At 42.4% G+C, this 23,538-nt stretch overlaps 1 protein-coding gene across 2 annotated transcripts in view; it reads right to left on the bottom strand.

The window, feature by feature from the left end:
* anapc1 (anaphase promoting complex subunit 1) overlaps window positions 1-23,538 on the bottom strand; it is a 214,837-nt gene that overhangs the window by 1,234 nt on the left and 190,065 nt on the right. For both annotated transcript variants that reach the window (XM_087983726.1, XM_087983718.1), the window contains exons 45-47: window positions 21,064-21,159; window positions 19,197-19,392; window positions 2,180-2,314 (exon numbers count right to left, since the gene is read on the bottom strand). In XM_087983726.1, the coding sequence (XP_087839852.1) occupies window positions 2,180-2,314; window positions 19,197-19,392; window positions 21,064-21,159 (427 nt within the window). The remainder of the gene's footprint in view (window positions 1-2,179; window positions 2,315-19,196; window positions 19,393-21,063; window positions 21,160-23,538) is intronic.

The following is a 23,538-nucleotide window of genomic DNA, read 5'->3' as shown; positions in this document are numbered from 1 at the left end:
CCCATATCCCTCCAAACCCTTCCTATTCATATACCCATCCAAAAGCCTCTTAAATGTTGCAATTTTACCAGCCTCCACCACATCCTCTGGTAGTTCATTCCATACACGTACCACCCTCTGCGTGAAAAAGTTGCCCCTTAGGTCTCTTTTATATCTTTCCCCTCTCACCCTAAACCTATGCCCTCTAGTTCTGGACTCCCCGACCCCAGGGAAAAGACTTTTGTCTATTTATCCTATCCATGCCCCTCATAATTTTGTAAACCTCTATAAGGTCACTCCTCAGCCTCCGACGCTCCAGGGAAAACAGCCCCAGCCTGTTCAGCCTCTCCCTGTAGCTCAAATCCTCCAACCTTGACAATATCCTTGTAAATCTTTTCTGAACCCTTTCAAGTTTCACAACATCTTTCTGATAGGAAGGAGACCAGAATTGCACGCAATATTCCAACAGTGGCCTAACCAATGTCCTGTACAGCCGCAACATGACTTCCCAACTCCTGTACTCAATACTCTGACCAATAAAGGAAAGCATACCAAATGCCTTCTTCACTATCCTATCTACATGTGACTCCACTTTCAAGGAGCTATGAACCTGTACTCCAAGGTCTCTTTGTTCAGCAACACTCTCTAGGACCTTACCATTAAGTGTACAAGTCCTGCTAAGATTTGCTTTCCCAAAATGCAGCACTTCGCATTTAACTGAATGAAACTCCACCTGCCATTTCTCACACATTGGCCCATCTGGTCCAGATCCTGCTGTAATCTGAGATAACCCTCTTTGCTGTCCACTACACCTCACAAGTATTTGGAGCGCTGCTTTTTTGCCAAAAGAAGCCCTTCACCTGACAAAGGAACTGGTGTCGTGTGATTTCTGACTACGTCTACACCAGTCCAACACTGGCACCTCCACATCATTACATAATCTCAGGGGATTCCAAAACAATTTTAAAATGGGATCACTGGTGTAATGCAGCGGAAAATGACAGCCAATTATAACACAGCAAGATCCCACAAACAGCAAGAAGATAAGTCACTAGTTAATTTGATTGGCCGATAGACAAATAGTGTGGATGAAGGCATCCATGAAGTGGCCTCTTTAAAATATGGAGTTCACAGTTTAGGAACAGACAGGAAACGGTCAATGTCACAGCAGTGACTAATCCCTGGTCTCCATTTTGAAGCAGAAAATGCTGATTCAATGGAATGACCCATGGGAACTAATCCAGACACTGACTCAGAAACACAAAGGCTCCATCACTTTGACAGACACATCACAAAAGGGCTGGTACATATGTAACTCCAGGTTTAATATGCAAAATGCAATTGGTGCTTTACGTTTAAAGAAAGCCATTCTTGTATTTTCTTGAATAAAGTCGCCCAGGTAATAAGTGAATAAGGAGCTATTGCAGGCTAATGAGCATCTGAAAAGAGGCAGCCAGTCAATACTATAGTAGAGATTCTCAGAATTCAGATAAAATCTGTATCTATCTGAAATCATAGAACCTTAGAATAGTCAAATTTGCACCAGTTTTTAAGTACAATCCAATCAGTCTCACTCCCATTACTTCTTCATATCTTCCAAGTATTCATCCAATTCGTTTGAGAAAGCTGTGATTGAGTCTGGATCTACCCTACTCCTATTAGGAAGTATCTTTCAAAACTTAACTATTCATTGTGTTCAAATGCTTTTCAACTTGTCTTTGGTTTTTGTGCCAATCAACTTACGTCTGCCCTGTTTGGTTACTAACCTGCCGATCATTAGCAGTTGTTAACTATTTTTGAAACCTTTCATGAATTTAAACAATGATATAGGACTCTCTCTCTCAGTCTCAGGGTGTTGGCAGATGTACTGCTGAATTCCAATACATTCCTAGTTTTAATCTGCACATATGGTTTCTTCATAATTCCTCAAGTATTCATCATCTAATTCTTATTATACAGCCTGGAAATGACTTTAGAGTCAGAGAGAAAAATACAGCAAAGAAAATATATTTGTGCTTCTGATCATCTAAAAAAGAATTCCAACTAGTTCCACTCCATTATATTTGCCCCACCCCACAGATTCTGGAGATATTTTCTTTTCAATTATTCACCTAACTCCATTCTGAATGTTACTGTTGAATCTCTTTTACCAACCCTTTCAAGCATCACATTCCAAATTAGACTTAAATTCAAAGTTTACCTTCAATTCCTGTAGCTGCTATTTGTTGAAGTGTAGGCACTGAATGATAGACCAGGAAACAAGCCAGCATGCTGATTTTCGATTCCTCCACAGGCTGACCACTTAGGTAGGAATGCAACAGAACATCACCTGACGCTAAAAGGAAAGTTTGGGGAGGAAAAATACAAGGCACTTTAATTCACAAGTACACATTGCACTTCTGTAACTGATTAACATTTTTTTATCCTGAGTATCACATGGTTTCCATTTGTTCTTGTTATACAACACAGCAAGTTTTTTTTCTTCTGGACCACTTGAATGATGTTTCCAAACTTCCCATCTCTGCACCCTCATTTCAACAGTTAATTTCTAATGACACCTCAATGCTTCTTTTCATAAGATGACGACGGCAATTTGTAATCCATTCTAAGTTGCTCCAAGAAGTGAATTGCGGGGTGCCTTCATGAATAATTTTCTTTATAACTGATTTGGCAGCTTGACCTTGCCAGAAGATATTGGGCGGTCACACATTCCAGTGTTGAACTGGTGGTACATGTTGGCCGGAACACATCAAAGGACGCAAGTTAACCATCTGGGTTCTTAGAACAATCTAAAACTGTCTAACATTCATGATAATTTATTTCTTGCATCAACAAATAAGGTTCATCCGTTTAGTTTTGCACCCAGACAAGGTGGTAATAACCTGACCATATCACTTTCCTGGGAGAAAGTAAGGACGGCAGATGCTGGAGAGTCAGAGTCGAAAAGGGTGGTGCTGGAAAAGCACAGCAAGTCAGGCAGCATCCAAGGAGGAGAGTCAACGTTTCGGGCAAAAGGCCTTAATCAGGGATGAAGGGCTTATGCCGGAAAAATTGATTCCCCACCTCCTCAGGTACCTGATGTGCTTTTCCAGCGCCATCCTTTTTGACCCATATTATTTCCCTGCCCTTTTTAAAATCTACGTATAGGCCTTTCTTTTTCCTGTGCTTCTCTCCTTTCCCATTTTTTTCCAGATGCCATGAGTTATAAACTTGACCATTCTCATTTTTGAGTTGAGGACGTAATTCATGATCAGTTTGCACTGGACTACATTAAGGCATGCAGAGTGTTCCGACCCTGGCCGATGTCACTATTGGGCAATGCAGATCCAAGAATGAAATCTAGCTCAAACGAAAACAGAAATTGCTGGAAAATCTCAACAGTTCTTCTTCAGAAGGTTGAAGAGTCGTCACTGGAGTTAACTCTCCACATAAGTATGTGAATATGAAGCGTTTGGAGGGATTTGGGTCAAGTGCAGGCAGTTGGGAATATGGTTGTCGTTGACTGGTTGGACTGAAGGGTCTGCTTCCGTGCTGTATGACTCTATGATCAAGCTGCCAGTCCTGAGATTTTCTATTTTTGTTTCGGATTTCCAGCATCCACAGTTCTTTTGGGTTTTTTTTATGAAATCTAGCTTGCCAGATCATATTTTTAATTCAGTTTTATCTGCCACGGTGGTCTTTCACTGAAAGATAAGCAGAGCAGACTGCAGACTTGGACTGAACAATAAAACAGAAGGTCATTACAACAAAAGAAAGTGAAACAAAATAAAATACACAAAACAAGCTAAATATAACACAGACCGAAAGGCTTCAAGACACACAGATCAAAATACAATCTACTCCCTACACCATCTAATCAAATATTCCCAAATTCACAAATTACATGTTTTCACAAAGATAACTTATTTCCTCAACTGCTCTGAACAATCTCCATTTTTCAGTAGACACTATGCGTGCCTGTGACCTTCAGGCTTCCTAAAGCTGTTGAGTTATATTAAAAAGCAACTTTCTCATTAGATTTTGCTCCACCTAATGATTTAATATTCTCTCTCTCTCCCTTCATAAAATCCCATGGTATAAACAAACTCCTATTAGCATTCCATGCGTTCTTGTTCCCTGACACATACTGGCATGAAGCTCTAGAAAGACTGACCTAATTAACTTTCAAACTCCTTCACAAACTAACACCCATCCGTCACTAGTGTAAAATCCAAACTCCACAGAACATTGACATTCATACAAACAGACAACTTTCATCATAACACTTGGTGTGAACTCTTCATTTGAATGATTGCAGGCTAAGTTGAATAGGAGCCATGCTGCTGGCTGTGTGAGCGTTGAGCTTCTGCTCCAGCCAGGCTGTACCTCTAGGAGATCGAAGGAGACCATGTTTCTGCAGGAATAGCCCCCAAAAGGACCAGGTAGTCAACTTGTTGAGAACCTGGCCATGGAGCTGCAGATAGATTCATGATCTCATGCGAGTGGTCACGGTCAGCAAATCTGCCTCCGAGTCACTGGTCCACGAACCTTTAGTGCTGCAGAATGCTCCCCTCACTCAGCCAGCAGGAGTCCTTTGCAAACAGAATTCAAGCCTAACATTCAGATGCTCGATCTCACCATTACGCACCCACCAATGATGGCATCCTCACATCCAGCTCTCATTGCTAACAGACAAGCCTGGGTCACTTGAGAGGATGATGCACTCTGCATGACAAGGATAGCTGTCACTAAGGCTGCTAGGTTTGGCAACATTCAGGATATCAGTGAATTCCTCCTGCCTGCCATTCTCTAATTCTACCTTGCCCTATGGACAAGGCTTACACGGCTACGGCTCATGTGCAGAAAAATGGGATTTGAATAGCCAGATGGTTGTTTTCCGCAGTACAAACGTGATGGATCAAAGGGCCTTCTTCTGTGCTGTAGATCTCTATGATTCCAATAGCACTTTTACAAGCTGCAGATTGGAAGACCAAGAACCTATTATTTCTCATCCCAGACAACTTCCCTCACCCAAGTTCTCCCTTTCTGATCATCTTCCAATTTCAGATATCTGGGAAATGCTAGCTGACAGGTCAGCGCAGTCTCATAAGGAAGGACAGGAGTGATCACAGACCTCAGAGGTAGAAGCATTTTGATTTCTTCTTATGCTCTCAGCCACCAGTTCAGATCCTGGCCCTGCACATACCTCACAGGATAGTAGAGAGCTCAGCCACCTCAACAAGAGGTCCTGCAGACTGAAGCCAAACTCTCAGGAGCCAGAGCTGCTCAAAATCAACAGGCTTGCACCAGGTAGGCTGCAGGTGCCTGCAGTGTGCAGGAGCAGTAAAGACAAACCGCTTGTGGAATGGTATTTTCTTTTTACCGTATTTCTGGATGGGTTAGTTAATAAAGTAGCTACAGAATGAGTTATCATCCACAGCTTTTACTGCAGGACTTTGGCAAAGGGGATGCTGTGTTGGGACAATGTCAATGAATGGCAAAATGGGGAACCGTTGAGCAATGATGGTGAAGGTTTGGCATCTTCAGCATCTTCAGACAGCTCATCAAGAGTGAAGCAGCGTTAAATATCTCCTTCTGTGCCCTCTCCTTCCTGAGGCAGCAAACACTGTCCCATATGACTTCTTAGAGGAGAAAGTGAGGTCTGCAGATGCTGGAGATCAGAGCTGAAAATGTGTTGCTGGAACAGCGCAGCAGGTCAGGCAGCATTCAGGGAACAGGTGAATCAATGTTTCGGGCATAAGCCCTTCCTCATTCCTGAAGAAGGGCTGATGCCCGAAACGTCGATTCTCCTGTTCCTTGGATGCTGCCTGACCTGCTGCGCTGTTCCAGCAACACATTTTCAGCATATGACTTCTTAACCTTGTCTAACTTGCCCTGTTGCCTTCAAATCTATGAACATGTACACCAAGTTCCCTCTCATCCTATGTAAATTCCGGGGTCCTTTTTTTCGATTCCCTACACCCTAAGCACCCCTTGCCTTTTTAAACTTCCCAAAATGTGTCGCCACATTGTTTTTCAGGATGAAATCCCATTCTTTATTGTTCAACCCACCTGACCAGCAAAAATTACACCAACTACCATATCAGGTTTTGAACCCCTATCCCCATAGCATTAGTCTGGACCTCGACATTACTCTGCAATGACACTGACACCACCATCTCTTGCCATGTCACTTCCCACCAAGCAGTTAGCTACTGGACACAGCAAAACAGCTCACAGATTCATAGCTGATGCCAGAACGGTGATTTGGACTGCACTTTATTAGAAAGAATCCTTTCCAATTCCTGTAACTCTCCTGATCTACATATAGGGATGCAGAGGGGTCAAAGGCAAGGATTTCTGCAGCGAGTAACTCACCCCGACTCCCTAAAACCTGTCCATCATTACAAGGTATAAGTCAGGAGTGCGATGGAAATACTCCCCACTTGCCCGGATGGGTGCAGCTCCAACAACACTCAAGAAGTTTGACACCACCCAGGGCAAAGTAGCCCACTTCACTGGCACCAGATCCACAAATGCTCACTCTCACCCCCACTGACACTCAGCAGCAGCAGTGTGTACCATCTACAAGACCCATGCAAAAGTTCACCGACATGATAACTACCTCCATTGAGAAAGACAAGGAAAGCAAATACAAAGGAACACCACCACTTGCAATTTCCCTTCAAGGTCACTCATCATCCTGACTTGGAAATATATCACCATTCTGTCATCATCACCACATCAAAATCCGAGCATTCCCTCCCTTAGTGCATTGTGGATCTAGCCACAGCACATCGATTACAATGGTTAAAGAAGGCAGCTCACCACCACTTTCTCAAGGGTAACTAGGGACAGGCAATAAATGCTGGCCCCAGCCAGCGATGCCCACATCCCATAAATAAACATATAAAAAGGCATGTACAATTAATAACTCCGTGCATTATTGGGAACCCTGTTATTTTAACAAAACCACATGCCCTCTTGCTACTCTCCATATATAGGAAAAGGAGAACTCTCCTTTCCTTGAAAACATGGTGCCTCACTACTGCCTGGATGGATCAACAAGTCAGCTTACAGGGGTATGTTTGTAACGTTGCTTGCTTTCACCTGGAAAAACTGAGTAGGATAGAAGCTGAGAGGAATGGTAAACCTGAGGGCCACAGTGTCACTGTCCTTGTGCTGTTGTGAAGCCACAGGTCCTGTAGAGGGAGGTGGCACACTTCTGTCACCACATCCTGGGTGAACAGCATGCAGCACAGTCATTGCTCCTGGCTGAGGTGGAGGTAGGAGAAGAGTTTCCTGAAAACTCTCCGTGTATATGGGCCTCTATGGACAGCCTCTCTCTACTTGCAGTCTGAGCCTTAGCTCCAGCTCCCAGTCAACAGACCCCATCACCACAGCAGTCTTTCTGCAGATAGGTCTGAAAACCATTCTTGGTCTGAATGCAGTCACAGCAAGTTACCAAGATTCTGTCCCAACAAACGATAGCACATCCACAAACTTTGCAACATCAAGTCAAAAGCCTGTACACTGGAGAGATGGCCGTTTAAAAAATTATGTGGAGGTGGTGGTGTGGGATTGGGGTGGGCAAAGTTAAAAATCATGCAACACCAGGTTATAGTCCAACAGGTTTATTTGGAAGCACTAGCTTTCTGAGTGTTGCTCCTTTGGCAGACGTTTGTAAAATAGCATTGTTGAGGCCCTCTCACATAGCGGTGGCTTGGCATCATGAGCTGGTACTGTAAAAGCCTCTGGGCTCCTATTGCTAGCATTCTTTCCAATATGGGGCAACATGTGGACCATGCTAAGAGCAGTAAGAAGAGCTATCTTAGTCATTTTGAGGTCCTCCAGCCTCCTAACTGCCAGCTTTTAGAACACGCTAACAACTGATGTTGGATTGTCAGCCATTGGCACATCTGTCCAGTGTGAATTGGAATCTGTCAAATTTCCACCTCTTGTACTGAAAGGTTGGAACTACAGTGGTACTGACGCTTGGCTGTATTTGACCAGTCCAATCCGATTCCCGTGAATATTTGTCTGACTTTCAGCTTCAGCAATAGTAAAGAAATCGTTGGAACAGAGTTTCCTGTTGGATTCTGAGATGTTCTGATGAGATCACTGCTTTGCTGCTTCTCTAGAAATGGTTCCTGAGGAGGGCGCCTGTGAAAACATACAATTCGTTCAGAGTTTGGGGTTATAGGGAAGCTGCATTCTTTGAAGCAGAAATGCAAAGTGTGTCAGAGGTGGTTTCACTGGAGGCACACTAGACTGGTATCTGGAATGAGCAGTTTGTCTTAGGAGGAAAGCTTGACTTGTTTCTAATGTTCCTTCTGATATTTGTTCCCATAGAACTCAAAGGTCTTTGCTCAGCAGCAGCTTCCGGAAGCATCTGAAACCTCCCAACATCTGTAGAGCTCTGAAGGAACATTGTTATTAGTTTCGCTGGTGTTCTGGAGAGGAGAGTTGACTTGATTGAAGGGTATAAGATCTCAAATGGTCTTTCGAAGTGGATGAGGGAAGGATGCTTCTTCGTGTTTGAGAGTCCAGAACCAGGGGGCATGGTTTTAAAATTAGGAATTACCATTCTAGAACAAGAACCCTTTTCATTTGTCAGATGGTCATGTGACTTTGGAACGCTCAGTCTCAGAAGGCATTGGAGATGGGGGTCACTGAATATTTTTAATGGCGTGCAGATGCCAGAGTTGGACTGGAGTGGACAAGGTCAAAAATCAAACGACACCAGGTCCAACAGGTTTATTTGAAATTGCAAGCTTTCAGAGCGCCACTCCTTCCTCAGGTGCCTTATGATAGGGAGGCATAAGACACGGTATTTATAAGCATAAAGTTAACAACTTTAAAACTAGCTGCCCTTGTTGAATTCTTTAATTAGTTAGCAGGTAGTCTACTGATTAAAATGCAGAATCCAGATTCCTTTGAAGTCTTTGTCCATAGAAAAGGTTTTATCAATGTATGAGATTTTAGACATTGTCAGGTTAGACAATGCACTTTTGGTGGGAGATCCCGCTTTAAATCAGTCCAAGTTTTAAGCTGAGGTCCGGTTTTATCTTTCTGACAGAGAAGAATCTTGAATGAAATAACTTCCCCCAGTGTGTTGCGTGTATTATTTTTTTGCAGAAGACAGAGTTGCATAGATTCATTGTCAAACAGTGGAATTGAAGGCTATTGGGGGGTGGGGTGAGATCAAAATGTGATCTTATTGAAGAGTAGAGTTGTGAGGCCTACTTCTATATTTGCATTCAGGTGGCTCAGCTCACATTGAGACAGCATGCCTTGCAGTTAGAGACCATGAGAAGCAAAGTTATTGTTCAGTTTTCCTTTGTCAATACACTGAGAGGCTGAACTGGTTAGACCAATCAAAAACATGAAGCTGAAACATCACATGTCATGCTATAGGCAACAGGCTGGTTTGAGTTGGGGTTAAATAGCTGCTGATGGGAAAGAAATTCGATTAAGTGATTGCCTCCGTTGTCAGAAGGGTAAACCCTGTACACTATAAAAATTTAACCGATAATTCATGAATAACCACAGCTGCTGCTGTGCCACTCTTGAAATCCCTCACCCAGAGTACATTTTGCGTTCTTGCCAGGTTCAGTGCTTTTTCTCTCTGCCTCGTTTCTTAAATAATCGGTTATGCTCCAATCCTTGGAAATTATTATAGAATCATAAAATTTCAAATGGAGGAGTATCATTTCAACAACCAAGGGAGCACAGTATGAGGTAAGGAGGTTTCTTTGCCCATGTTTAACCTGAGCCATAAGACTTCATGGAGTCAGAGACAATGTTGAGGACTCCCAGTGCAACTCGCTCCCAAGTGTATACCACTGTGCCACCACCTCTGCTAGGTCTGTCCTGCCAGTGGGACAGGATATATCCAGGAATGGTGATGGTGGTGTCTGGGACATTGTCTGAAATGTATGATTTAGAATCTGAGTATGACTGTGTCCCACTGCTGCTTGACTAGTTTGTGAGACAGCACTCCCAATTTTGGCACTAGCTCCCAGATCAAGGGGGACTTTGCAGGGTCAACAGGGCCATTTCCAGCGTTGTTTTTTCTGGTGTCTCAGTCGATGCCAGGTGATCCGTCTAGTTTCATTTCTTTGCTGAGATTTTGTGGCAATTCATACAACACAGTGGCCTGCTAGACTAATTCGGAGGGCATTTGAGAGTCACCCACATTGCTGTGGGTCTGGAGTCACATGTAAGACAGGTGAGGATGGCAGATTTTCTTCCCTGAAGGACATTAGTGAACCAGATCCATTTTTCTGACAATCGACAACGGTTTCAGTAGATTCTTAATTCCATATTTTCTTTTATTCAATTTAAATTCCATCATCTGCCGGAGCAGGATTCAAACCTGGGTCCCCAGACCATCAGATGAGCTTCTGGATTAATAGTCTCACAATAATACCACGAGGGCGTCACCTCCCATGTATTTATTATAAAAAGCTATTTTAAAAGATATGCAAATAAACTCATGTTCGTAGAAAATTATAATGAGGACGGCACGGTGGCACAGTGGTTAGCACTGCTGCCTCACAGCGCCAGAGACCCGGGTTCAGTTCCCGCCTCAGGCGACTGACTGTGTGGAGTTTGCACATTCTCCCCGTGTCTGCGTGGGTTTCCTCCGGGTGCTCCGGTTTCCTCCCACAGTCCAAAGATGTGCAGGTCAGGTGAATTGGCCATGCTAAATTTCCCCTAGTGTTAGGTAAGGGGTAAATGTAGGGGTATGGGTGGGTTGCGCTTCGGCGGGGCGGTGTGGACTTGTTGGGCCGAAGGGCCTGTTTCCACACTGTAAGTAATCTAAAATCTAAACATTATCCCTTTCCTTGTGGTAAACTGTTTTGTATTTTATCTGGGTAGACAAATTACACATGAAGCCACACAAAGGCTACTTCAATATGTTTGGGCAGTGCCACAGAAGCAGCAGGTTGGGTCAGGATCATTTGTTTATGAGACAAGAATGGTTCTCAGTTTGTTAGTGTTACTTAGCTCCATTGTCTTGCCGCATTAAATACAACATTCATAAAAATACACCACACAGAAACAACGAGTTTGTGGTTTGTCGCTTCCGCTTTTAGTAATTGAATTATTTGTAGTTCTTCCCAGTCAGAAACATGCACTGCCTTTTTAGACAGCTCCTCCTTACTGAGCTAGAATTCAGCAAGTACAAGTTGCTGTCTGCCTGTTTTGATCCACATCCTCAAAGGAGTTAACTAGTTGGATAAGGGCAAAGGATACCATCTCTGAGCCCAGTTCTGTCCTTCCCCACAATTTGCACACAATTAAGAATGAGAATCACGCAGCAATGAAGGTTATTCAGTTTTTTTGTTCCTGCATGGATTCTCTGATGAAGCAATCTAATTAGTCTCGCTTCTCTTTGCTTTCCCCCCCTCAATTCCTCTTCCTTTCAAGTCTTTCCCCTTTTACAAGTTACTACACAATCTATTTCTACCACTCCTGGAGACAATGCAATCTGAAGCCACATGTGTGGCTTCATGTGTAATTTGTCTACCCAGATAAAATACAACGTGCTGTGTAAAAAAGACCTCTCTTGTCTCGTTCCTCTTTTCACAATTATCTTATGTCCTCTGGCTATTGACTTTTGTCCCAGTGCAAAACTGCTCTTTACTATATCAAAACCATTTGTTATAAGATCACTTTTCTTAAACTTCCTCTTCACTTTCTTGATAATTTTCGACAGTGAAAACACTTCAGAGAGAACTTGAAAGGGTGCAACAGGGTTGTTGATTTGTCATGAAAGGCACCACATAAATGGAAGTCCACCTTTCTCTCTCTGCTCCAAGGAGAACCTGCAACTTCTTTACTCTCGTTGAAAAGCGTGGTGCTGGAAAAGCGCAGCAGGCCAGGCAGCATCCGAGGAGCAGGAGAATCGACGTTTCGGGCATAAGCCCTTCTTCAGGAAATCTTTACTCTCTCCAACTAACTGAAGTCCCTCAATTTTGGTAGCTTTCTAGTCTATCTTTGTACCCTTGCTAAGGCCTGAAGTCACAGAACTGTTACACTCACAAGGATGCCACTCAGCCCAACCTATCCCATCCTAACCTTCTTAGCAATTTAACCCTGCAGGTTGTATCTATTTAAATGACTATCTATTGTCTCCTTGAATATCTCAATCAATTTGCATCCATGACATTTCCAGACAGTGCATTTCAAACCCTAAACACTCGCTATGTGAAAAAGTTTATTTTTAAAATTAAGTCCCTTTATAAGGTGTCATGCCCAGAATGACAATAGAATAATAAGCAATATAAAGACTATAATTGCTTCTGCATGAACAGACATATGAAGACTGCAGATGAAAGCAACAAAGGTCCATTAGAAGCAGAAACAGGTGAAATTATACTGGGGTTTAAAGGAAATGGCAGAAGCATTAAATAAATACTTTGTTAACTGCCCTCACATATTAGAGGGCACAAAAGCATGCTGAAAATAAGAGGGAACCAATTATCTTGCGAGACTGAGTGTCTTTCAAAAGGAATAGAACATAAATCAATACAGCGCAGAACAGGCCCTTCGGCCTGCGATGTTGCGCCAACCTGTGAACTAACCTAAGCTCACCCCCCCTACACTATTCCATCATCATCCATGTTCTTATCCAAGGATTGTTTAAATCTCCCTAATGTGGCTGAGTTAACTACATTAGCAGGTAGGGCATCCCATGCCCTTACCACTCCCTGAGTAAAGAACCTGCTTCTGACATCTATCTTAAATCTATCATCCCTCAATTTGTAGTTATGCCCCCTCGAACAAGCTGATGTCATCATCGTTGGAAAAAGACTTTCACTGTCTATCCTATCTAATCCTCTGATCATCTTGTATGTCTCTATCAAATCCCCTCTTAACCTTCTTCTCTCCAATGAGAACAGACAAAAGTCTCTCAGCCTTTCCTCATAAGACCTTCACTCCAGACCAGGCGACATCCTGGTAAATCTCCTCTGCACCTTTTCCAATGCTTCCTGTAATGGGCGACCAGAACTGTACACAATATTCCAAGTGCAGCCGCAGAGCAGTTTATATGTCGCAGCATGACACTTCGGCTCTGGAATTCAAACCCTCTCCCAATAAAACCTAACACACCATATGCCTTCTTAACAGCACTATCAAGCTGGATGGCAACTTTCAGGGATCTGTGTACATGGAGTCCAAGATCCCTCTGCACAGCCACACTACCAAGAATCTTTCCATCAACCCAATACTCTGCCTTCCTGTTATTGTTCCCAAAGTGAATTACCTCACATTTAGCTGCATTGAACTCTTTACCACCTCTCAGCCCAATTCTGCAGTTTATCCAAGTCCCCCTGCTATATTCTTCCACACTGTCCACTACTCCACAGACTTTAGTGTCATCTGCAAACTCACTAATCCATCCACCTATGCCCACATCTAAGTCATTTATACAAATGACAAACAGCAGCGGTCCCAAAACAGACCCTTATGGCACATCACTAGTAACCAGAATCCAGGGTGAATATTTTCCATCAACTATCACTCGCTGCCTTCTTACAGAAAGCCAGTTTCTAATCCAAACTGTTAAATCACTCTCAATCCGATGCCTCTGCATTTTCTCCAACAGCCTATCATATGGAACCTTATCAAAGGCTTTACTGAAGTCCATGTATACCACGTCAACTGCCATACCATACATGAATCAGTATAAGAAATCAAATCACATTAAATAATGGGGCTAAGTGGCAATAAATTCCCTGGATCTGACAACCTGCAGTCTTGGGTTTTTGAAAGCAGTAGTTATGGAGATAATGGATGCATTGGTTTTGGTTTTTCTTAGATTCTGTAATAAATTCCAAGGATTAGAACATAACTCACTATTTAAGAAAGGAGGAAGAGAGAAAAAGGGCATTTACAGGTCAGCTAACCTAACACCAGAGGCAGTTAAAAAAATAGAATCTATGATTAGTTCAGGACACCAAGAAAATCACATGATTAAGCAGAGTCAATTTGGATTTATATGAGTAGCAAGAAGGTTTAATTGATCAATTAGAACCCTTTGCGCAAGCATAAGACAGATTTGGGAAACCTAGACGTAGTGCACTTTGATTTTCAAAGAGCATTTGATAAGGTGCCATAAGAGAGATTACTGCACAAAACTATGACAAGTGGGTAATATCATAGGTATGGATTGAGAATTCATTAGTGCACACAGAACAGAGTCTGGATGAGCAGGACATTTTCAGGTTCGCAGGCGCTGATTGCTTGCGTAGAGAAAGAATCAGTGCTCAGGCCTCAGCTATTTACAATGTAATGATAATAATGGATGAGGAAACAGAGTGTAAAATACACTGATGATACAAAGTTCAGTGGTGAAGCAAACAGGGAAGAGGATGCAAAAAGGCAGCATAGGAGGAAGAAGAGACAAAGACATGATCAATGGAATGTATCATTAACAACTGGAGTTATGACATCTGAATGTTTGTAATTAACCTAATCTAACTTTAAGCAAATAGAGAAGACTGAAATAAAACATCTGCTACAAGTCACTTCATTGTGTAGCTAAGTGGACAGTAGAGAGACAAGCCCAGGCATGTAAAGATTTTTGAAACACCGGGAAGTTTGTAAGCAGACAACGGAGGTGGGAGAATTCGAGTTTCAGAGAGAAACAGTTTGACAGAAGGATGAACTTCATAGGTGTGGCATACAGTTGGCATCTTTGTTTTGTCGAACCTTTGATTCTTCAAAATGAACAAACCACCATTTTGAACTGTATAAAGAAGTCTGGTTACAAACAGCCAGAGAGATACTGACCCGCTGAAGAAATGTCGGCAGTGTGAAAGTTTCAAATTTAAGGAAACTAGTGAAAAACAAGGAATCTCTCTCCATCCCCAAAATATAACAATCTGCTGGTCTTTTTGTATCAGAAAACACGATTACAAAAGCAATTGTAGCTGCTGGATCTGTTGCTTTAGCAACATGGGAGACGACAATAAAGTACTGAGACCTGCTCCTTCCCAGTATTCTGTTGTCTTATCTGCACTTGTTTTAATCATGGCATCTGTAATTTCTTGTTAATAACTTTATCTCCAAGGAATCTTCAGTAATAACTTGCAATAAACTAACCTTTTAAATTATGTAAACTAAAGTTTGTTTACTGCGGGCCTTTAACTTGAGTCACTACAAATTAAAGAGGGAACTAGATAAACTATACTAATCTACAGTTCACGTACGGTGCTTGTGACATACACAATGTGTTGAACAGTGAAGTTAACCACTTTGGTAAGAAAAATAAAAAGAAACAGAATAGTTATTGCACAGTGAGACTGGGAAATGCTTCCATTCAGAGGGACCAGCCAGTTCCTGTTCATTGGGTAGCGGTGGAAGGATGCTTTTCGGAATGGAGGATTGTCACAAGTGGGTGTTACACAGGGATCAGTGCTGAGACCTCTGCTGTTCGTGATCTGCATTAATGATTTGGAGGAAAACATAGCTGGTCTAATGAGTAAGTTTGTGGACAATACAAAGATCGGTGGAGTTGTGGACAGTGAGGAGGATGGTCAGGGGATACAGCACGATACAGATCAGTTGGAGGCATGGGTAGAAAATTGGCAGATGGTGTTTAATCCAGACAAATGTGACGTGATTCATTTTTGGAAGGTCAAGTACAGGTGGAAATTATACAATGAATGGCAGAACTCTAGGAGTATTGATATACAGTGGGCTCTGGGTGTGCAGGTCAACAGATCACTGAAGGTGGCAGTGTAGGTAGATAAGGAAGTGAAAAAGGCCTATGGCGTACTTGCCTCCATTGGAGGGGGAATGAGTAGAAGTTTAGATACTTATGCTGCAGCTATATAGAAATTTAGTTCGGCCTCACTTGGAATATTGCTTACTGCTCTGGTCACCACACTACCAGAAGGATGTGGATGTTTTGGAGAAGGTACAGAAAAGGTTTACCAAGATGTTGCTTGGTTTGGGAGATTTTAGCTATGATTAAAAACTTGGATAGACTGGGTTTCTTTTCACCCGAATTCTGGAGGTTGAGGAGTGACCTAATAGAAGTTTATAAGATTGTGAATGGCATGGATAGAATGGAAAGGATGAGGCTTTTCCCAAGGTGGAGGGGTCAATTACTAGGGGACACAGGTTCAAGGTGCCGGGAGGGAAGCTTAAAAGAGATGTGTGAGGCAAATTTTTCACACAAAGGATGGTGAGTGCCTGGTACACACTGTTGGGAGGTGGTGATGGAAGCAGTATTCAAGAAGCACCTGGACGAATACATGAATAGGAAGGGAATCGAGAGGTACGGATCCTGTAAGTGAAGACTACTTTAGTTTGGAAGATGTGGCGGCGCAGGCTTGGAGGGCCGAAGGGCCTGTTCCTGAGTTGTATTGTTCATGGCTCTTTTTTGCATCACAGCAAGTTAACTTGCAGGTATAGCATCAAGCTGTAGAAAGGCCAATGGTATGTTTGCATTGCTACAAAGGGTTCAGAGTGCAAGAATAAAGAACATTCATTTCAATTACAGGTCATTGTGATGTGAGACATTAAGATCCTTAATGGGCGGCACGGTGGCACAGTGGTTAGCACTGCTGCCTCACAGCGCCAGAGACCCGGGTTCAATTCCCGCCTCAGGCGACTGACTGTGTGGAGTTTGCACGTTCTCCCCGTGTCTGCGTGGGTTTCCTCCGGGTGCTCCGGTTTCCTCCCACAATCCAAAAGATGTGCAGGTCAGGTGAATTGGCCATGCTAAATTGCCCGTAGTGTTAGGTTAGGGGTAAAATGTAGGGGTAGGGGTATGGGTGGGTTGCGCTTCGGCGGGGCGGTGTGGACTTGTTGGGCCGAAGGGCCTGTTTCCACACTGTAAGTAATCTAATCTAATCTAATCTAATCCATTTGCAGTTTTTCTCTCCTGACCAAAGAAAGGAAAGATTTGCTGGAGAGGGAGTGCAATGAAAGCTAATTATTCTGGTTCTTGGGATAAGGAAATTGTCCTAAAAAGGAGGGAATGAGTAGATTAAACCTCTATCCTCTGGAAATTAAAAAATAAGAGATGACATGAATCAAACAAATAAAATTGTTAGCATGCTTGACAGGGTAAATGCTGCGAAAATGTTTCCGCATAGCCCAGGGAGCAACCATGCAAATGGTAACACAACCCTTGCTATGATGTTGAATCCGAGATAATTTAACAGAGAAAGGATTTTGAACTGTGAGACCTTCTAGATTATGATTGGACTGCAATCTGTTGAGAGAAACTAAGCATCAAAGCATCTCAAAAGTCAAAGCAAAGTCCTGTGGATGGTGAATGGAAGTTTGAGATGAAAACTAAAAGCACTGGAAAAACTCAGCGGGTCTGAGAGCACTTACAGAAGACAGAAAAAGTTAATGTTTTGAATTGAATATAGTATCTTCAAAATTGCAAACAACCTTCTAAATCAAGGGATCTTATTTTCATTAGAGAGATATGACCTTTGACTGAGGACGTTGGGAACAATGATTAAGACACTTGAAAAGTGTCCATATTAAAACACAAAGGTGGATAAATCCCCAGGACCTGATCAGGTGTACCCCAGAACTTTGTGGGAAGCTAGGGAAGTGATTGTTGGACCCCTTGCTGTATTTGTATCACCAATTGCCACGGGTGAGGTACTAGATGACCGGAGATTGGCTAATCTGGTGCCATTATTTAAGAAAGGTGATAAGAAAAAGCCTGAGAACTATTGATCAGAGAGGTCTATGTCAGTGGTGGCTAAGTTGTTGGATGGGATTCTGAGGGACAGGATTTACATGTATTTGGAAAGGTAAGGACTAATTCAGGAGAGTCAACATGGCTTTGTACTTGGGAAATGGTGTGTCACTAACTTGATTGAGTTTTTTGAAGATTGAGGAAGGTAGAGCAGTGGACATTGTCTATATGGACTGCAACATAGTGGGCGGCATGGTGGCACAGTGGTTAGCACTGCTGCCTCACAGCGCCAGAGAAGTGGGTTCAATTCCCACCTCAGGCAGCTGTCTGTGTGGAGTTCGCACATTCTGCACATGTCTGCGTGGATTTCCTCTGGGTGCTCTGGTTTCCTCCCACAGTCCAAAACTGTGCTAAATTGCCCGTAGTGTTAGATGTAGGGGAATGGGTCTGGGTGGGTTGCTCTTCGGCGGGTCGGTGTGGACTTGTTGGGCTAAAGGGCCTGTTTCCACATTGTAAGTAATCTAATCTAATCTAATAAAATGTTCAACAAGGTTTTGCATGGTAGAGTGGTAAGCAAGGTTAGATCACATGGAATATAGGGAGAACTAGCCATTTGGACACAGTAATAGCTCCAAGGTGGAAGAGAGAGGATGGTGGTGGATTGCTTTTCAGACTGGAGGCCTATGACCAGTGGTGTGCCACAAGGATCGGTGCTGGGTCCACTGCTTTTTGTAATTTACATAATTGATTTGGATGTGAATATAGGAGGTATGATTAATAAATTTGCAGATGACACCAAAATTGATGATGTAGCGAAGAAGGTTACCTCAGAGTATAACAGGACCTTGATCAGATGGGCTAATGGGTCGGGGAGTGGCAGATGGAGTTTAATTTAGATAAATGTGAGGTGCAGCATTTTGGAAAGGCAAATCAGAGCAGGACTTATACACTTAGTGGTAAGGTCTAGGGGAGTGTTGCTGAACAAAGAGACTTTGGAGTGCAAGTTCATAGTTCCTTGAAAGTGGAGTTGCAGGTAGATAGGATAGTGAAGAAGGTGTTTGACTGTACATTCCATACCACATCTATGACCTTGAAGGACAAGGGCAGTAGACACATGGGAACACCAAGTGCAAGCTCCACACTAAATTGACTTGCAACTGCTGTTCCTTCACTGAAATAAAACCCTGGAACTTCCTCCCTAAGGGCACTGTGGGTGTACACATCATTACAGACTGCAGTGGTACCACCACTTTCTCAAAATCAATTATAGATAGTCAATAAATGGTTTCCTTTCACAGCGATGCTCAAAATCCAGGAACAAATGAAATCGAGGACCAGCCACACATATAAATCATCAATGTCTTTCTTACAGCAACAATATCTCCCTTTTATCCAAGGGATTATTCAAGGGATTTGTTTTATTCAAAACTGTGATCCACTTCACTATATTCATTTTCTTTTTTAGCTGAAGTTCAACTCTAAAAGCACATGCCCCCAAACCAAACGGCTGAGAGATTATTAATAATCAAAAACCAAAAATGCAGCAAGTGTTTACCATGTAGCCATTGATCCAGGGTTTTGTCCAACATGCTTTTCATGGCCAGAAGAAACTCAGAGTTGATGAGGAGTGCACTGGTGCTGTTTTTAAATTTATCTTGGAGACAAACCGAGTTGTAGAATTGCTGCACTAATTTGATCTGCCACAGCTCAAAGGTTTCGGTCAGCTCTTTGCGTTCTAACCTTCTCACAGCCTGAAACAGGAAAAGTAAACAGTACTAAATTGTTTAGTCTTTTTTGCTCTGAGTTGGACAATCATGCAATACAAATTTTAAAATTTTATTTGTAGATATGTTTCTAAATATTTACTTGGGAAAATGCAGCAGAGCTTATTGTAAAATTCTTCAGTGACTGAATATATTTTCTTCCATTTGGATTGCACTTTAAAATTTCTGTGTTTGTGTGGTGCAGACAAAACCATTACAAATGCGCACCAGACACTGGGATAGTCCCATTCTTAACTGCATTTACTGTGCAATTGCCTTTGGAGTCCCAGCAGAAAGATCACAGGAATACCTGCTTAAAATTACTTCACAGGGATATCCCTGCAATGGCCACTAGCTGAAGAGACAATTTGGGTTGTAAGTGGCATTCAGATTAGATCTGGATCACCACTATTCGAAAGCTACATGTGGAAGAGAAAGTATTCTGCAGATCCAATGCACTGAGACACTGGAAAGTAGCAGCTGGAATTATGGCTGCAATCTTGTACGCATTCCAGTACATTGTGAGAAATACTTGGTAGAAGCTGAGCACCAAAAAGTGGGAGAGGTTCAGCATGTCCAGTCCTTTTCTCTCCTTCAGGAGCTGATTACATGTACAACTTAATGTAAGGACAGGCACTACATTGGAGAGGAAGTAGAAGGAATGGGAGGACAGGTTCAAAGGATTGTCACTGAAAGATGAGAGTAAACAGCAATCCATTAGCTAATATACATAAATTCCAGCAAACCATAAGATGATCAATATAATATGGGATCATTCAATCATCAAGGCAGTCTGTACAGGTGTTAAAGAGGCAATGATAAACCCGCAAAAGGCAATGCCAGGGGTGACCGTGTGTTACATCTCCTCTGGTATGAACATCTCATGCATCAATCAGAGTCTGACCCTCCCAAAGAAATCATCACCAATGTGGAAGAGATCTTTTAAGAGACCTAGAATAATACTGGTTGACAACGTAAAAGTGCTGCTTACAACATGAGTTTTCACACAAAGGCACAAGGCAGTCCTGAACCCAAATGATTGGAAGAAATTAATTGCGGCAACATGTTCAGTTGGATAAATCCTGGAGGACAGTGCCAGTACTTTGGTCACTCGGTAATGCAGAGTTTGGGCACCCTATTACATGAAGTAGATTAAAACCATCATGACAACTCACAGCTCAGAAATGGGAGAGATTTGAGACTCTGGGTCTGATTTTACTCAATCAGACATAGTCCAAGAATTTTTGATTTGGAGCGTTAGCAAAAACTCCTGCCTGTACTTGGGTAGTCATTGGTAAGGGGCTGACCAATTTAAATGGTCATCAAATAATTGTGGAAAGCTGGAGCATTTGAAAAGGTCTAGCAAGAACTACTGGAGGCAATTGGATTGTTTAAGGAAATAAAGAATAAGTACATGAGAAGAAGTTACAAGGCTATGATGAGAGCACAGAACAGAGAGAAAGAAATGGCACAAAATGAAGAGTTGAAAAACCTTGTGTTTTATGAACTTGATGGCTCCAAGTAAAACCAGTAGGAAACCTGGGAATTAGGTTTCATGCTGGTCTTTTCATGTGAACATAGCATGGAGAAGTAGTTGAAACAGGAAAGAAACAAAACAGTAAACAGATCCAGAGAGAGACCATAAAAATCCCATTTTACCTGGTCAATGGCAATATATGTAGGTAGCATTTCTGGCTTCTCTTGAGTAACGCATTCGTATAGGATGGATGACAGCAAGTCCAGCATGTCCTGTTTCTGAAGGGAGAGAACAGTTTTTTTTGAATAAAAATAAAATTATGTTATTAACAATGACAAAAGTTACATTGTCACAATCAGGAATAAATTACATTGCACATTAACAATTCAATGTAGATAATTCACTTTGACATTCATTCAGATTAACTCAGATAACTTTAATGGAAATTTAAAACATAAGGAAAAGCATTCAGTGGAAGAGGATTTGATGTTTAAACCCAACCTAAATTTAAAAATACACTTGTGCATTTTCCAATCTGTGCCATTACAAAGATGACCGGTCAGTAGTTGGAATTGACTGCAGTTCAGAGGCAGTGAGTACAGGATGCCATTCTAATATGGTAAATCCGCACTCAACACATCTCCAAGTTTTCACAAAGTTACACGGAATTCAAGAGCTTTCGGCAGCAAAATTACTAACTTCAAGGGAGAATGGAAGCAAATTCGAAGTCAGTTGATGACTTTTACTTCCTTCGACAGAAAACAGAGGTAATGTCAAATGCCAGAGGCAAAAGCTTCCCAGTATGCTAAGTTACAGCAGTACCTGAAACTTGTACCTCATTAATGCTGTCTCATTCAACTATTAACAGTGCCTTCGTGTCATTGTAAGTTATAATTACCATCACTCATTTAACTATAGCTCAGGGGGGACCAGAACTACCAGTCAGATAGTCCCAGCTTCTATTCTCATTCCTCTGTGTTGAGATAGCTGAGAGTAGTTGGAGTCCGTTGACCTCAGCGCCTTGCATTGGGTGGGGGACAAGGGAGCAGTGTCCGATAAGAGAGAAACTCTCCTCTGACTGCACTCCCTGGAAGCTCAGACATGTGAATACTGAGCACTGGTGCGGTTCGGCTCAGCTGCAATGCCTTGGTGAACAATCGGGTTTTCTGCCCTTACATCAAGTTGCACTTGAGAACAGCGCCCGGAGGTATCAGGAGAGTCTGGCCTGCCTGTGGAATCATGCACTAGCAAGCAGTTGACACCTTCAAGAGGAGACGGAGACGAAAACTGGTGAGCATCAAGCAAAATGGAATCAGTGGAGGAATACAAAAACCAGCACTCTGCAGACGCTGCAATCTGAAAATCAAAACTGAAAGTGCTCCAAATATTCAGCAGGTCAGGCAAAAATTGTGGAGACAACAATGGAGCTAACCCACAGGGGCTGTGGTCACGCAGTAATAATGTTACCCTGACCTGTAATCCAAAGGCCCATTCTAAAGCAGGTAGGACAATTTAAACTCAATTAATAAATTGAAATTACAAGCTGGTTTCAGTAATGGTGACCAGGACAATGATCATTGATTGATGTAAACATCCACGTGGTTCACTGAGGTCCCACAGGGAAGGAAATCTTCTGCCCATACTTGCTGTGGCCTACGCATGGCACTAGACCCACAGAAATGTGAATGACTCTAACTGCTCTCTAAAAAGGCCGAGTAATCCAATTAGTTCAAAGGCAATTAGGGATGGCAACAAATTGCAGGGATGCCTTCATATCATTAAAGAGAAGAAACAAAATCATGTCTATGATCCTTCATCAGCTCTGATCAGACTGAAAATCACACTGTATTCTATTAACAGGCCGAGAATCATACTGTATGCCAGCATCAGACTGAGAATTGTACCGTACACCAGTAACAGACTGAATGAATTATACTCTACTTCAGTAACAGGCTGAGAGGATTATACTGCATTCCAACAGACCGAGAATCAAGCTGTATCCCAGTAACAAAGATTGATACTGTATTGCAGTAAGACTTTATGAATCATATTATATTCCAGTAACAGACTGTCAGAATCATATTGTATTCCAGTAACAGACTGTGAGAATCATGCTGTACTCTAGTAACAGAGTGGAGATCAGGTAATGGAAAGCTTTTGGAGCTCCAAATTGTCTCTTGCCAAGTCCCTCCATCAGGCATCCTTGCCTTTGAACATGAAGCTAATCCAGGGAACTGCAAGGCTCGTCATGCTCACTGCACGGTGGAGTTCATATCAGGGTACAGATGCCCAGAATGGGCATTAAATCCCACCTTTTGGGGTGGAGGTGGGAAGGTGGGATTTAATTACCCCCTGCCATAGGGGAGGCACAAGATTCCACCCTGAAAATCTCATTAAATACCAGTAACCAACTGCGGGAATTACACTGTACTGCAGCAATGTGTCCAGAAACACCTGAAGAAATCTCCCCCACATTAAACACCAGGAAGTAAAAGTCTGCCAGAAGCAAAGGATGATAAATAAGATTCATAAGCATCACAAAATAATTGTGAATGTGAAAAGTCATTCCAATTCATTTCCCAGATTATGGATTTATCATAATCCAATCAAGTTCTTTAGTAAATGATTGAGTGTTTCGGGTCTAATTCACTCACGAT

The sequence above is a fragment of the Chiloscyllium plagiosum genome, unplaced genomic scaffold, assembly GCF_037043375.1.
Source record: "Chiloscyllium plagiosum isolate Xiang-an unplaced genomic scaffold, Cpla_swu_hap1 HiC_scaffold_3, whole genome shotgun sequence".
NCBI classification, from domain to species: domain Eukaryota; kingdom Metazoa; phylum Chordata; class Chondrichthyes; order Orectolobiformes; family Hemiscylliidae; genus Chiloscyllium; species Chiloscyllium plagiosum.
This window is presented reverse-complemented; position numbering and strand designations above follow the sequence as displayed.